The sequence below is a fragment of the Muscardinus avellanarius genome (assembly GCF_963383645.1).
Source record: "Muscardinus avellanarius genome assembly, chromosome: 4".
In the NCBI taxonomy this organism is placed as follows: domain Eukaryota; kingdom Metazoa; phylum Chordata; class Mammalia; order Rodentia; family Gliridae; genus Muscardinus; species Muscardinus avellanarius.
The window spans coordinates 136,625,102-136,640,693 of record NC_137789.1 but is presented as its reverse complement, the minus strand read 5'-3'; the positions used below and the strand labels follow the sequence as shown (position 1 = coordinate 136,640,693).

General features: G+C 42.1%; 1 protein-coding gene across 2 annotated transcripts in view; it reads right to left on the bottom strand.

Moving 5' to 3' along the window:
- Positions 1-9,266, bottom strand: part of SLK (STE20 like kinase) — a gene marked incomplete at both ends in the record, with an annotated part of 53,136 nt that extends 43,870 nt beyond the window's left edge. For both annotated transcript variants that reach the window (XM_080694094.1, XM_080694095.1), the window contains one exon: positions 9,117-9,266. In XM_080694094.1, coding sequence (XP_080550220.1) covers positions 9,117-9,266 — 150 coding nt within the window. The remainder of the gene's footprint in view (positions 1-9,116) is intronic.
- Positions 9,267-15,592: the final 6,326 nt, after the last annotated feature.

Below are 15,592 nucleotides of genomic sequence, written 5' to 3'. Positions count from 1 at the left end.
GTGATATACATACACATATAAAACACACTCACATACCTGCCTCACACAGCTTATAATCCTAAATCCTAAAAACAATTCACCCTATTAGATACCTTCTTTAAAAAAAAAGAAAAGAAATGGAGTTCTAGTATGTGACTTGTCAGAGGCCACCCCAACAATTAATGCCAGAATTGGGATTCAACAGGCCTGAGCCAGAGGGTCTCATACTATACTACACTGTCCTGTGCAGTCTCCATATTCTGGTTACCCACACGTGAGAGTTAAAATAACAAGTTTTACCTGGGAATGTACTAGTCGAAGATGGTTCAGTTGGAATTTCCCTTTTAAAAATCGTGTTCAAATTTAATTGCCACTATAATGATATTAAGAAGTAGGATCTTTCAGAGATAATTAAAGCCACCCTCAAGAGTGGAATTGGTGGTTATAAAAGGACAAATTCATCCCCCTTTTACTCTCTTGCGCTTCCACCTTCTCCCATGGGATGACACAGGAGGCCCCTGCCAGATGCAGCCTCCTGATCTTGGACTTCTCATCCTCCAGAACTGTGAGAAAATAAATTTCTAAGCAGGGTGTGGTGGCTCAGGCTTGTGATCCCAGTACTGGGGAGGCTGAGACAGGAGGATCACAGGTTTGTGGCCAGCCACAGCTACTTAGTAAGACCCTCTGCAACTTAGTGAGACTCTGTTTCAAAATAAAGAACAAAAGATAGGGCTGGGGTACAGCTCAAAGGTAGAATGCCCCTGGGTTCCACCCTCAGTTCCACAAAAAATAAATAAGTAAATAAATACATGCATACATTTCTGTTCTTTGTAAATTGCCCAGTCCATGGTATTCTGCTGTAACAGCACAAACTGGACTAAGAGAGGGAACACAGATTTTCACAGCTCTACACACATATACAGATGACTACTGCCAAGTACGGATATTAGGAAATTAGCAAATATAGATTTTTGTGAATGAGGATCAACTATACATACTCTTTACACAATTTCTGAAAAATATTACAGAAATCCTTTTTCCAGAAAGTATTTTATGTCATTTCCTGAACTGTGCAAAACAGAAAGAAATATGCTTTACATTTCCAAACGCAATTTTTATTTGTACTGTTCTAGATGGTTATTCAAAACATAAGTTACTAGTCAGTGGAAATAAATTAACAACCAGATGATATAAGCGATGCTTTAACTGTAGCAAAGTCCACAGTTTCCAGAACGTCTTTGCCAGCTCTCAGATCACAGCTCTCCACTTATTTCATGCTGACTGTAAGCAGCAGGGGTATGCTGAAAGAAACACAACTGAGTGAGAGATAATCTAAGAAAATTTGCATAGACTGCACAGTTGAAAAAGATGGAAAACCAAGAACCTAAAATGACAAGAGAATTTCAAAATTTGTATTTAAAAATAAAAGCTGGGCATGGTGGCACACACTTGTAAACCCAGCACTTGGGAAGCTGAGACAGGAGGAGTGAAGGTTCACACCAGATAATATACCAACTAAAAATAAAATATATGTGCTGTACAAGTAAAAGTAAACCAAAGTCAGGTATAGTGATGCATGCTTGTAATCTCTGTACTTGGGAGGCTGAGACAGGAGGATTACAGGTTCAAGGACAGCCTCCACAACTTGTAATGCCCTTCTTAACTTGGTGAGACCCTGTTTCAAAATAAATAACAAAATAGGTTGGGGCCGTGGCTCAGAGGTAGAATGCCTCTGGGTTCAATTCCCAGTACTGAAAAAAAAGGGGGGAGAATAAACCAAGCTATCTTGATTTCTAGTATTTTTATTTAAAATTGAAATGTAAACATACAAAGAAAAATAAAATTTATTAACTTTGCTTATACTTTTCAAGTCATAATATAAACAAAAAAGAAAGGAGGAAAAGATTAAAATACCTTTCCTTTCTAAAGTAATTAAAAAAAAAAAAAGCCAAGTGTGGTAGGATATACCTATAATCTCAGTACTTGGGAGGCTGAGACAGAAGAATACTAGGTTTGAAGCCAGCCTCAACAACTTAGTGAGACCTTGTTTCAAAAATCTTAAAAAAGATGCCGGGCATGGTGGCACACGCTTGTAATCCCTGTGCTTGGGAGGCTGAGACAGGAGGATCGTACAGTTCGAAGCCAGCCTCAGCTACTTAGTGAGGCTCTCAGCAACCTAGTGAGACCCTGTTTCCAAATAAAATATAAAATAAGGTCTGGGAGTATAGCCCGGAAGTAGAAAGCCCCTGGGTTCCACCCCCAGTACCACCAAAAAAAAAAAAAAATCTTAAAAAATAGATAAATAAATAGGTCTGGGATGTAACTTGGAGGTAAAGTCCCCAGTACCACACATATACCCACAAAAAAAGGTCAGAATGAGGACAATCTAACAAAGAAATCTAAGAAGCAGACATAGAAAAAAGAATGGAAATCAAGAATATACTGACCTAAATGTTAAAAAAGTATTTTTAAAAAGAAAGAATGGTCAAGTGTCTCTGAATTTAGAGACGTGGAAAGCTGGGCATGGTAGCACATGCCTGTAAGCAATTACAGTACAAAACAGGAGGATCACAGGTTTGCAGCCAGCCTCAGCAACTCTGTAAGGCCCTCTGCAACTCAGTGACACTGTTTCCAAATACAAAATCAAACAGGGCCAGGAATGTAGCTTAAAGGTAGAATGCCCCTGGGTTCAATCCCCCAGTACCACTGGCAGAGAGAGAAAAAGACAGACAGACAGACAGACAGACAGAGGCAGGCAGGCGCGCGCACGTGCGCGCACACACACATGAGAAAGACACAGGCATAGAGAATCTTAAGGTCATAAAGAAAGAAGTTGTCAAATAATATAGGAAAAATGTCAATGTTACTAAAGGACATGCATCTTCGAGGTTAAAAGGACTTAAAAAGAACAGAAGAGGGAAGGAAAAAAGAGACCTACATCCAATCACATCACCTAGAATAGGGGATGAAAAGAAAATCTTAATAGCTATCAGGAGAAAAAAATCACAAAGAAGGCCGGGCGTGGTGGCGCACGCTGGTAATCCCCGCGCTTGGGAGGCAGAGACAGGAGGATCGCACAGGTTCGAAGCCAGCCACGCGCGCTGGCTTAGGAGACCCTGTTTCCAAATAAAAATGTAAAAATAGGTCTGGGAGTGTAGCCCGGAGGTAGAAGGGCTTCCAGGAACCCCAGTACCACCAAAAAAAAAAAAAAATCACAAAGAATCAATAAACAAAATGGTCTTCAATAACAAAATTAGACTTTCAACAGCAACACTTGAAGCCAAAAGACAATGAGTGAAACAAAGTCTTAAAAATTCTAAGTTTTAGCCAGGCGTGGTGGCGCACGCTTGCAATCCCAGCACTTGGGAGGCTGAGACAGGAGGGCTGCTCAGGTTCGAAGCCAGCCTCAGCTACTTAATGAGGCTCTCGGCAACTTAGTGAGACCCTGTTTCCAAATAAAATATAAAAAAATAGGTCTGGTAGTGTAGGCTGGGGGGATTGAAAGCTCCTGGGTTCCATCCCTAGTACACACACAAAAGTCTTAAAAATTCTAAGAAAAACATATTTTTGAACTAGTATTCAAGGAGGAAATTCCAAAAGGAAAAACAAAGACACTCTTAAAGTAGTTTGTGCTCCCAAGACTTCCAAAGGAAAAACTGTAACCCATTATTGAGATACTAAGAAAAAAGAATTAAGTATTTAGATAGGAAGAATGAATATCGCAGAGAAGTTAATTTTCCCAAAGTTGACTTATAAAATCAATAAAATCCCTCCCACAAAAAGCACAATAGGTTTTTTTTATATAAAATTTAGCTAATTCTAAAATGTACCTGTAAGTACTAAGGACCAAGAATACACTAGACATTTTTGAAGAAGAACAAGAGGAAGTCTCACTCTAGCAGAAATTTATTTTAATAATTTCCTAATTAAGATGGTAATATAGGGATACATAAATAGATTGATGAGAATAAAAATTGCAAAAACAGACACTGTTTTATAACAAGACACAGCAGCTGGGCGTGGTGGCACACGCTTGTAATCCCTGCATTTGGGAGGCTGAGACAGGAGGATCGCACAGGTTTGAAGCCAGCCTCAGCTACTTACTGAGGCTCTCAGCAACTTAGTGAGACCCTGTTTCCAAATAAAAATATAAAATAGGTCTGGGAGTATAGCCCAGAGGTAGAAAGCCCCTGGTTTCCACCCCCAGTATCACCAAAAATAGAAAAAATAAAATAACAGGACACAAACAGAGTTGTAAGGAGATGCCCGCCCCCATAAGTGGTTCTAAGACAATGGGGTATTCATATGGGGCAAATAAAATTGGACCCCCTACTACACACCATATACAAATAGGTGAATTGTAGAACTACCCATTAAAGGCAAAATCATAAAGCTTTTAGAAGATGAAATAGGAAATTATATTCATGATGTTGGGGTAAGAAAGAATGACTTAAACATGACATAAAAAGCATGAGCTTTAAGAGCCAGGCGTGATGGCACAGGCCTGTAATCGCAAGTCTTGGGAGAATGAGACACAGGAGGATCACAGGTTCAAGGACAGCCTCAGCAAGTAGTGAGGCTCTCATCATCTAACAGCCAAAAACTGGGAACAAAAAATATGTACATTAATAGTATAATGATAAATAATGGTGATGGAATCATGTAATAATAGGATACTATGCAATAATAAAAATGATCTATATTATAGCTTTAGGTGATAACAAAGATGAAGGTAACAAACATACTTTTTTTTTTTTTTTTTTTTTTTTTGCAGTACCAGGGATGGAACCCAGGGGCATTCTACCTATGAACTATACCCACAGCCCTATTTTTTAATCTTTTATTTTGAAACAGGGTCTCACTAAGTTGTGGTGGGCCTCAATAAGTAGCTGAAGCTGGCGGCAAACCTGGATCCTCCTGTTTTAGCCTCCAAATGCTGGGATTACTAGGGTGTGCCACCACGCCCAGCCACATACTACTTATTATGAAAGACACAAGACACAACAGAATATATTCGATATGATCCTGTTCTTATAAAGTTCAAATGCATACAAAACTAAATTTGTAGCCAGGCATAGTGGCACACACCAATAATTTCAGTACTTGGGAAAGGCTGACAAAGGAGGATTGCAGGTTCAAGACCAGCCTCAGCAACTCAGTTAGACTCTGTTCCAAATCTTAAGAAAAATAAAAAGGACTGGGGGTGTAGCCTGGAGGTAGTACACCCTGGGGTTCAATCCACAGCATCAAAAAAATAAATTTATAATGTTTGGAGATACACAACTAGATGGTAAACTATAAGAAAAGCAAATAAATTAATAAAATATGGTAGTGGTTTCCTTTAAAGGGAAGAAACGGATCAGATTCAGAAAGGAGGCAGGAGGGAGTCAGCAGTACTGGCAGAACTCCTTGACTCTTACTTTGTTAACATAAATTCAATTTATGAGCTGGGCGTTGTGGTGCACACCTGTAATCCCAGTATTTGAGAAGCTGAGACAGGAGGATTGCAGGTTCGAAGATAGCCTCAGCAAGTAGTGAGACTCTCATCAACCTAGTGAGGCCCAACTTCAAAATAAAAATAAAATAGGGCTGAGGGTATAGCTTGGAGGTAGAGTGCCCCTGGGTTCAATTCCCAGCAAAACAAAAATAATTAAATAAGTCCACTTCATTATTTGTTAAATGTGCACATGTTTCCATACTTTCAATATGAAGATTAAATATTTCACTGTTTTTAAATAACACACACTTATCAGTTGTCACAAAAGAATCATTTTCATCCATCACAAAACCAAGATATCAGCTTCAACTACTTTAACAAATAAAACAGCTTTCTAAAAATGCAATTCAGTACATAATTCTATGCTGTTCTTTTTTTCCCATTCAAAACATCAGAAATGCAAAGGCATGTGAGATTATCATTTTTAATTTTGGATAAATTGCTAGAATACTAGATGTCAACCACTAAGCCAAGCATGGGAAGGAGGGATGGGGAGGAAATGGGGTGGGGATCGGGTGGGGGCTGACTGGGCGATGTGTGCATGTATGTCTACAAAAGTTTTTTTGTATCCCACTATGATGTATGAATAGAGTGCACCAATAAAAAATTTTAAAAAAAGAAATGCAAAGGCAAAATATTGTAAAGAACTTTATATATAAATATATTAATTTTCTGTCAAATAATGCTATATTTAAAAAAGAAAATATATAAAGCTAAACTGAGTAGAAGGAATACATATATATGATGAAAAGATGATTCAAATAAATTAAGTAAACAACATGATTTCCTAGTTACAATTCAATTTTTATAAGTTACTAATTTCCATAAGCAAATGATAGCCAGAATCAGGTTTAGAAATAGTTTTCTACTACATGCTATAACATACAATATTAAAATCTGACAACCCCTACCAATATAAAAAATTTCATATAAGTTTACAATTTCTAAAGAATCTTTTTTTTTTTTTTTTTTTGAGGGTCTGGGGATGGAACACAGGGGCATTCGACCTCCGAGCTACACCCCCTGCCCTATTTTTTCATTCTTTATTTTGAAACAGGGTCACAAAGTTGCAGAGGGCCTCACTAAGTAGCTGAGGCTGTCTGCGAACTGCAATCCTCCCAAATATTGGGATTACAAGTATATGCCACCATACCCGGCTTTCTAAGGAATCTTAAAAAATAAAAACTTTTAGAAAAAAATATGCCAAAAAGGCCAGATACATGTAAGTTTCTTTTTTAAAAAATATCATATCCTAGTTCCCGAGAAGCATAGGTAGTGAAATGAAAGAGAAAAGATGTAGCTGAGCATGGTGGCACATGCTTGTAATCCCAGTACTTGGGAGGCTGAGACAGGAGGATGCCAGGTTTGCAGCCAGCTTCAGTAATTTAGGGAGACCCTGTTTCCAAGTGAAAAATAAAACAGGCCTGGAGGTACAGCCCAAAGGTAGAAGGCCCCTGGGTTCTATCCCCTCAGTACCACAAAAAATGTAAAATACCAATGTTCTTGAAGTATTATACTAAAGCATAATCACCAAGCTCACAGAAATTATCCTTGGCAGTTTTACAGTATTGACCTACATGGACTAAGTCACTGATTTTTCAGAAAACTCTCAACTGATGTCTCACTGCAGAAAGACAGAGTATACTTTGCAGAAAGACTCTGGAGTGAAACCACATACTCTGCCTATGCCTGGGAAAACAAGAAAATGGTTTATGTTTTCTCAGTCTCCTTTCCTGTCCCAATAGTATTTTGCTTCTATGAGCTGTATATGCAGTGACAGTGATTTTGACCATTTACTGAACCCTTTCTACGTCTCTTATATTATCTCCTCTAATTCTCTCATTCTGAGGAACAGGCCTTATAGATTCACAAAACAAGTAAGTAACTTGCCCAAGGTCACAGGCTGCTACTGAGTGAAGAAACAGAGAAATATTCTATCTCAAGAACCCATGCTCTTAATACCATGCTGTTTACATTCAATATAATATATTTATACCACGAAAACTGCTTATAATCACCTAACTTCTCACTACAAAATTCCAGATTGCTTGAGAATTTATTTGCCTTTCCTAGCTAACTGCACACGCACAGAATGTTAATAAAGGGAAGGATCTATGGTTTTACCTAGAAAACAGAGGTCCAGATAAGTGTTTGGTCCAAGACCACAAAGATAGCTTTTGACAGTCAACACTAAAAGACAACTCCCAACTCCTAGGAGTGACCTTCCCACTACACTAAAATCCCTTCCCACCATGTATCTTTACCCTAAGCCTTTGCTGAAACCCAATTCCACCCTGTATACAAACAGTGACGTTTACTTTGCCAGCTTTCAATAGCATTCGCATGTGGGTAACAAACATTCTTTCAACAAATAGATGCACACGCTATGACAATGGATGGACCCAAACGTGTATTTTAACTTTGGCCCCTAACTTTATTATAGAAATATGAACATATTGGTTACAATGTGACCAGTGCTACTATAGCCTGTGAATGATGTGTTTTGAAAAAAACAGAAAGGAGTGGATATTTAGTCTGAGTGACTGCTAAGTACTGAATATTTGACAAGATGTTTTTAAGGGAGGGCAAAGGCAGAGCTTAGAAAGTAGGAGAAATGCTATAATTTCAACCTGTGGATATTAAATGAAAAAACACTACAAAATTATGGGGTCAAAAGACATGAGTTCAAATCCAGCCAGTGACTCATTGACTGTGAACAATTTCTAATCCATGAAGTGTGAATACTACTGACCTTCCAGAATTTTTATGGGGACCAAATTGGGTGAAAGTGCTTAAAAACTGCAAAGTTCTGTAAAAGTTATTTATGTTTTCACTTCTAGGCAACCCCGTGGGTCCTTCCCCTAAATTGTGTCTCATAAAAACCTCACCCTTCAGGATGAAAATATTCCAATGACATCATTCATTTGCTCCTTAGGAGAGTAGAAACAGTTCACATTTAATGCCTTCAAGGTTGAAATGCCAAACCTACTGAAATAAATGTGTGTGTGTGTGTGTGTGTGTGTTAATTGCTCAAGATCTGATATTGACTTCTAGTCAATGTTTCTTATATTTAGAAACTAGTAACAAATACAGATTTTCTTCTGGGAATTTTCTATCAGAAATCCCATTCCTAGTATGTGGTCCAAGCAACCAACGCAAGAATAGACTGCAAATGGCAATCACTTTGCTTTGATCCCAAGAGACTGGTTTAGGTTATTAGTTATAGGTTATATAGGTTATATATACTACCAAATGTATGCCATGGTCCCCCAAAAGAAAACTGTCTTCGTATAGCATGCGTGTACTAAATGTAGTTAGTACGCAAACAGAAGTACGTTGAAAAAGTGATGAGTTTCCGATTTGAAAATACTTGAGGGCCGCAGCCAGACCCCTCCCATAAATTAAAGAACACTCATTTCCTTCTGCGTTTAAAAGAGCGGGCTATACAACCCTGCAATCACTCTGAAACTACACTCAGGCCCCACCATGCTCAGACCCCCTGTCTACACCCCCCCTGGGGGAATGAGCTAAAGCGCCAAGGTACAATTACAAAGTCAGAAGACGGGGCGGGAGGCAGGGCCGGGCGGGGGCCGAGGCCGCCCCAGCCTCCAAGTGCAACTTCCCGTTCCGTCCCTCCTACCTTGTACACTTTCCCAAAGGCGCCGTCGCCCAATTCGCCTATGATTTCCCAAAACTCCTCGGGGTTCAGGTCCCTCTTCACATGCTCGTACTGCTTCTTCTTCCTCTCGCTGCCCAACTTGAAGATCTTACGGAAATTGAAGAAGGACATTCTTCCTGCGGACACGGGGTCCCTCTGCCCTTAGGGACGAGGAACAACAATAAAAGGCGAAGTTTGCGCGGCGGCCGGGCTGCGCGCCGGGGCGGCCGGCCCTCCCCTCGGCTGGCCGGCCGGCTGCACCTGCCCGGACGCCGGCTCCGGGGGCCGGACGCCCGCGCGCGGCCGCGGAGGCCCGTGTCCAGGCGACTTTCCAAGGGCGGCGGCCGCCTGGCGCCGGGGAAGCGGCGGCGCCTCGGAGCGCGCAGCGGCCCGGCCGAGCCTCCCGCCCGGGCCCGGGCCCTCCGCAGCCGTCGGCTCCCGCGGCGCAGGCCGGCGCGTCCCTGGGCTCCCGGGCGCCGCCGCCGCCGCCGCCGCCGCCTGCTCGCTCCCTCTGGAGCCCACACAGCCTCGGCCCGAGCGCGCGCCGACGCCGCCGCGGCCGCGCGCCCGCCCGGTCACGCGCCCGCCGGCCGCGCGCTCGCATCGGGGCGGCCCCGCCCTCCCGCGCACGCGCGCTGCGTCCCTCCCGCCGGCGGCCCGGGATGCCGGGGAGCTGCCCGGCCTGGCCCGGGCTGCCCGTGTGCCAGCCAACGCCCAGGTCCTTGTGGGTCCCCGTGGGCACGACCCCGTGGATTGTGCGCCGGGATACTTGCCTCCGCTCTGGATCTGGGGAAATGGTAAAGCCTGAACGCTGAGCTGTCCCGGGAGTTGACTTTTTCGCTCCTGGAGCAGGTCCCAGAGTACAGTGAGAGGGAGGATGCGTGCTGGCTGTGGGCTTCGGCTCTGGCTTGGGTAGGTAACCTCTCGGAGCCTCAGCTTCCTCACTGTGAAATGACCCTGGTAGCCCCCACCTGAAGGTGGATGAAGAGAAAACGAAGAGCTGGATGTAAAGCCTTTGCATGGAGTCTGCCCCAGCAAACGCACAGTCCGAGTTCTTACTGGTGTTTGGGTGCAGATAAGACAGACATAATCAAAATCTGTTGTGTGTACCTCTAGAGTGATAGCCGCGATACCCCTTGGAGGGTGACCTAACCTCCTGGCCACCTCCACAATCATAAAATCTGGAGCCGCCCTTGGTGACTCCACCATAACTAAGGCCCTGGCTTCCTGCTGCGCTAGGACTGAGTGGGCGTTGGCTGGGACCTGTCAGATGGCAGCCTACTTCCCTGCCTCGGCCGGATGGGTGCTCTTTGCCGACGGTGGTGTGCCCTTCGTTGTCTTATCAAGTACCTGGCAACAACCCTGGCATGGAGTAAGACGGCAGACCCGGTGAATGAATGGTGGAGGTGTCTAGAAAGGCGCTGCCACAATTTATATTATGTAAATAGAAAGGCCTCTATTGTTTTCTCAAATTAAAAGATAATACTTAGCCGGGGAGGATGGCACACTCCTCTAATCCCAGTACTTGAGAGGCTAAGACAAGAGGATGGCGGTTCCGGGACAGTCTCAGCTACTTAGTGGGGCCCTTTGCAACTCAGTGAGACCCAGTTTCAAAATAAAACGCCGGGCAAGGTGGCCCACGCTTGTAATCCCAACACTTGGGAGGCTGAGATAGGAGGATGGCACAGGTTTGAAGCCAGCCTCAGCAATTTAGTGAGGTCCTCTGCAATTTAGTGGGACCTTGTTTCCAAATAAAAGTACAAAATAGGTCTGGGAATATAGCTCAGAGGTATAAAACCCCCAGTACTACTACTACTACTACTACTACTACTACTAATAATAATAATAATAATAATAATAATAATAAAGAATTTAAAAAATAGGACTAGGGGGTGTATCTTGGAGGTAGAATGCTAGAATGTCCCTGGGTTCCATCCCCAGTACCGCAAATGGGTTCAATCCCCGGCATCACAAAAGGAGAAGGTGGAGGAGAAGGAGGAAGAAGAGGAAGAGGAATCCTTGTTTAAAAAACAATTCAAATAGCCAGGTATGTTGGCGCATGCTTGTAATCCTAGTATCCTGGATTCTGAGACAGGAGGATCGCAGGTTGGGGCCAGCCTCAGCTACTTAGTGAGGCCCTCTGCAACTTAGAACTTGCTTCAAAAATAAAGAATAAAAAAATAGGGCTGGGGGCTGTAGTTCGGAGGTAGAATGCTCCTGGGTTCAATTCCCCAGGACCGAAAAAAAGAAAAAAAATGAAGCCTGGCAGCCTAGTGTGGTGGCACACACTTGTAATCAGAGTATTTGGGAAGCTGAGAGAGAAGAATCATAGGTTCAAAGCCAGCCTTGAAATTTAGCAAGGCTTTCAGCAATCTAATGAGACCTTGTTTCCAAATAAGAAATAAAATCAGGATGGGGGTGTAACTCGCAGATAGAATGCCTCTGGGTTCCATCCCCAGTGCCAAAAAAAAAAAAAAAAGGTGAAGCCTGAGATGATATGTTCATGTCATAAACTGTTGCTATAGTTTCCTGGATGTATACTTACCTCCAAACTCATCAAGTCACATAGGTTAAATATGAACAGCTTCCTGAATATCAACCATACTTCAAAAAGTGTGTTATAGTCACGCATGGTGGCACACGCCTGTAATACCAATACTGAAAAGACTGAGACAGTAGGCTGGAAGGTTCGTGGCCAGCCTCAGCAACTCAGTGAGGCTTGCGTCAACTTAGTGAGATCCTGTTCCTTAATAAAACGGTAAATTCATCTGGGGACGTAGCTCAGAGGTAGAATGCCCCTGGGTTCAATCCCCAGCACCACAAAAAGGTGGCAGGGAAGCATTTTTATTAAAAATCACTAGCAAAACAAAGATAAAATTCAGACACCTTTAATAAATATAAACAATTCCCAGCCAGGCATGGTGGTGCAGGCTTGTAATCCCCGCACTGGGAGATGGAGACAGGAGGTTGGCGCAGGTTCGAAGCCAGCCGCGCTGGCTTAAGAGACCTTGTTTCAAAATATTTTAAAAAGTATAAAATAGGTCTGGGAGTGTAGCCCAGAGGTAGAAGGCCTTCCAAGAACCCCAGTACCACCAAAAAAAAAAAAAAAATCCCATATTTTTCATATATTTTGGAAAAAAGAAATAAACCTTATATGAAACCTTTTTATCAAATAAAAATAAACATGGCAACAAAATGTTAAGCCTATGAACATGAGGGAAATTTAGGGGGTAATAAAACAACTCTTTTTTTTTTTTTTTGTACTGGGAATTGAACCCAGGAGCATTCTACCTCCAAGCTACACTCCCTCCCAGCCCTATTTTATTTTTATTTGGAAATAGGGTCTTGCTAGGCTAATGAGAGTCTCACTACTTGCTGAGGCTGTCTCAAACTTGTGATCCTCCTGTCTCAGCCTCCTAAGTACTAGGATAAATATAATAAAACAATTCTAAAAGTAGATTGAAATGATGATGACAACAGTGTTTACTAAAAATTATTGGGTTGTATACTTGCAATTGGTAAATTTTATGGTATGTAAATGATAACTCTCTGAAGCTGTTTTTTTAAAAGTAGGAATATTTTTCCATGCACATGCTTTTTATATTTTTAAATATAAAAATGGCATCATTCTACATAGAACGTTGACATCTTTCCATGCCAGCACAAATCAATCTGTCACGCTTTTCTGTAGCTGCCTAGAGTTTTAGTGTCTAGCTATATCATAATTTATGTAAGTATTTCTCCATTTCCAATTTTTTGTCATCATAAACACTACCACGGTGAACATGCATATACAAGTGTCTTTGTGTATGTGATTATATTTCCTTAAGGTACAATTCAGCCCAGCATGATGGCCCACACCAGTAATCCTAGTACTTGGGAGGCTAAGACAGGAGGATTGCAGGTTCAAGACCAGCCTCCAGACCCTGTTTCAAAAAACAGACTAGGGATGTAGTTCAGAGGTAGAATGCCCCTGAGTTCAATCCTTGGTACCAAAAATACATACATACGCCGGGCATGGTGACACATGCTTGTAATCACCACGCTTGGGAGGCTGAGACAGGAGGATCGCGGTTCGAAGCCAGCCTCAGCTACTTAGTGAGGCTCTCAGCAACTTAGTGAGACCCCGTTTCCAAATAAAATATAAAATGGGTCTGGGAGTATAGCCCGGAGGTAGAAAGCCTCTGGGTTCCACCCCCAGTACCACCAAAAAAAAAAAAAAAAATACATACATACATACATACATACATAGGGCTGGGGATGTTCCTCAGAGGTAGGATGTCTCTGGGTTCAATCTCCAGTACTACAAAAAAAAAAAGGCCATATTAAATTGTTCACCTGTATTGCCATATTGGCCTCTAACAAGGTTGATTGTGGGCTGAGAGTGGTGGTATTCATTTATAATCTCAGTACCTGGGAGGCTAAGAAAGGAGGATCTCAGGTTCGAGGACAGTAAGTATTGAAACCCTATTTCAAAACCAAAAAATTGCCGGGCGTGGTGGCGCACGCTTGTAATCCCCGTGCTTGGGAGGCAGAGACAGGAGGATGGCACAGGTTCAAAGCCAGCCGCGCGCGCTGGCTTAGGAGACCCTGTTTCCAAATATAAAAAAATGTAAAAAGAGGTCTGGGAGTGTAGCCCGGAGGTAGAAGGGCTTCCAGGAACCCCAGTACCACCAAAAAAAAAAAATTTAAAAAGGGTTGGGGGTGTAACTCAGAGGTAGAATTCCCTTGGGTTCAATCTCTTAGTACCACAAAAATAATAAATAAATAAATTGACTGATTGATTGATTGATTGAACCAACTTCTACTTCTATCAACAATGTATGGAGCCGGACGTGGTGGCGCACGCTTGTAATCCCAGCATTTGGGAGGCTGAGACCAGAGGATCGCGGTTCGCGGACAGCCTCAGCTACTTCGTGATGCCCTTTGCAACTCAGTAAGAACCGGTTTCAAAAGAAAGAATAAAAAATAGGGCAGGGGGTGTAGCTCGGAGGTCAAATGCCCCTGGGTTCCACCCCCAGACCAGCAAAAAAAAAAATGTATGGGAGTGTCAATTAAACCACATCCTCTATAGCAGCCAGCTATCCATCCTTTTGATTTCTGCCAATCTGATAGCCCTGAAATAATCTCTTGTTTTAATTTATAATTCTCAAGTTATTAGTGATATAACAGATTTTCCTGTGTGTATTAGCTATCTTTATTTCTTATTTTTATGAATTGCCTTATAATGATGAAGGTAACAAATGATGTTACTGTCCTATTAATGAGGTAATTAAGTCTCATAGACTTTGGTGAAATGATCAGAGAGTTAAAATAATAACATACAAACCAGGCATGGTGGTGTACTCCTGTAATTCCAGTCCTTGGAAGCTGAGACAAGGGAATTGCAGGTTCAAGGACAGCCTCAGCAATTTAGCGAGGCCCTCAGCAATCCAGCAAGATCCTTTTTCCAAAGTAAAAATAAAATAGGGCTGGGAGTATAGCTTGGAGGTAGACTACCTAGGTTCAATCCCCAGTGCCACAAAAAAATAAAAATAAAAATAAAAAAAAAGTTTAAGCAATGACTGTGTATTTGTTTAATAAACAATTTTTTGCTTCATTCTCCTTAAAAATAGTTTATGACATTCTTAATAAACAGATCGGTGAGAGGAGTACTATCTTCACAATTTACCTGGTAACTTTCTCCTATAATAAAAAGGATAGTATTTTCTTTTTGTGGTACTGAAGATTGATCCCAAGGACATTCTACATCCGAGCTATACCCTCAGCCCTACTTTTTATTCTTTATTTTTGAAACAGGATGAAAGTTGTGGAAGGCTCAATAAGTAGCTGAGACTGGTCACAAACCTGTGATCCTCCTGTCTCAGCCTCCCAAGTCCTGGGATTAGAAGCTTGCGCCACCACACCCAGCAAAAGGATGGTATTTAAAGTTGCAAACTGAGTGTGTAGTGAGTGCTTTCTACATACCAGGCACTGTGTTAAGTGATTTACACAGACCATCTCATTTAAACCTCACACCAACCCTGTGCGGCAGATACCATGATAGTCCCTATAGGAAAGCGGGAGACTGACAGAGAGTTAAATAGCTTGGTTACGGCCTTACAGATAGAAAGGCAGATCTGAACTGGAATCCAGATCTTGGTAAACCTAATTCCTTAGCATTCAGCAGCTCCTCTGAGACCGGCTTCTTAGCCTCCTTGAGTCCTTGTAACAGCCAACTCACAGGGTTGTCATCCCTGCTGTGTCTTTCTCCTTCCTTTCTTAACTTTAAAACATACTCTAGGGGGTCGGGCGTCGCTCAGTGGTGGAGCGCTTGCCTAGTATATTTGAGGGCCTGAGTTCTATCCCCAGCACCAGAAATTAAAAAAAGTATTCTCTACTCAGTCTTGACTTTGTATGTATACATGTAAGCATGTATATGTGGTTCCTTGTGTGTATATGTGTTTATATGTGAATGA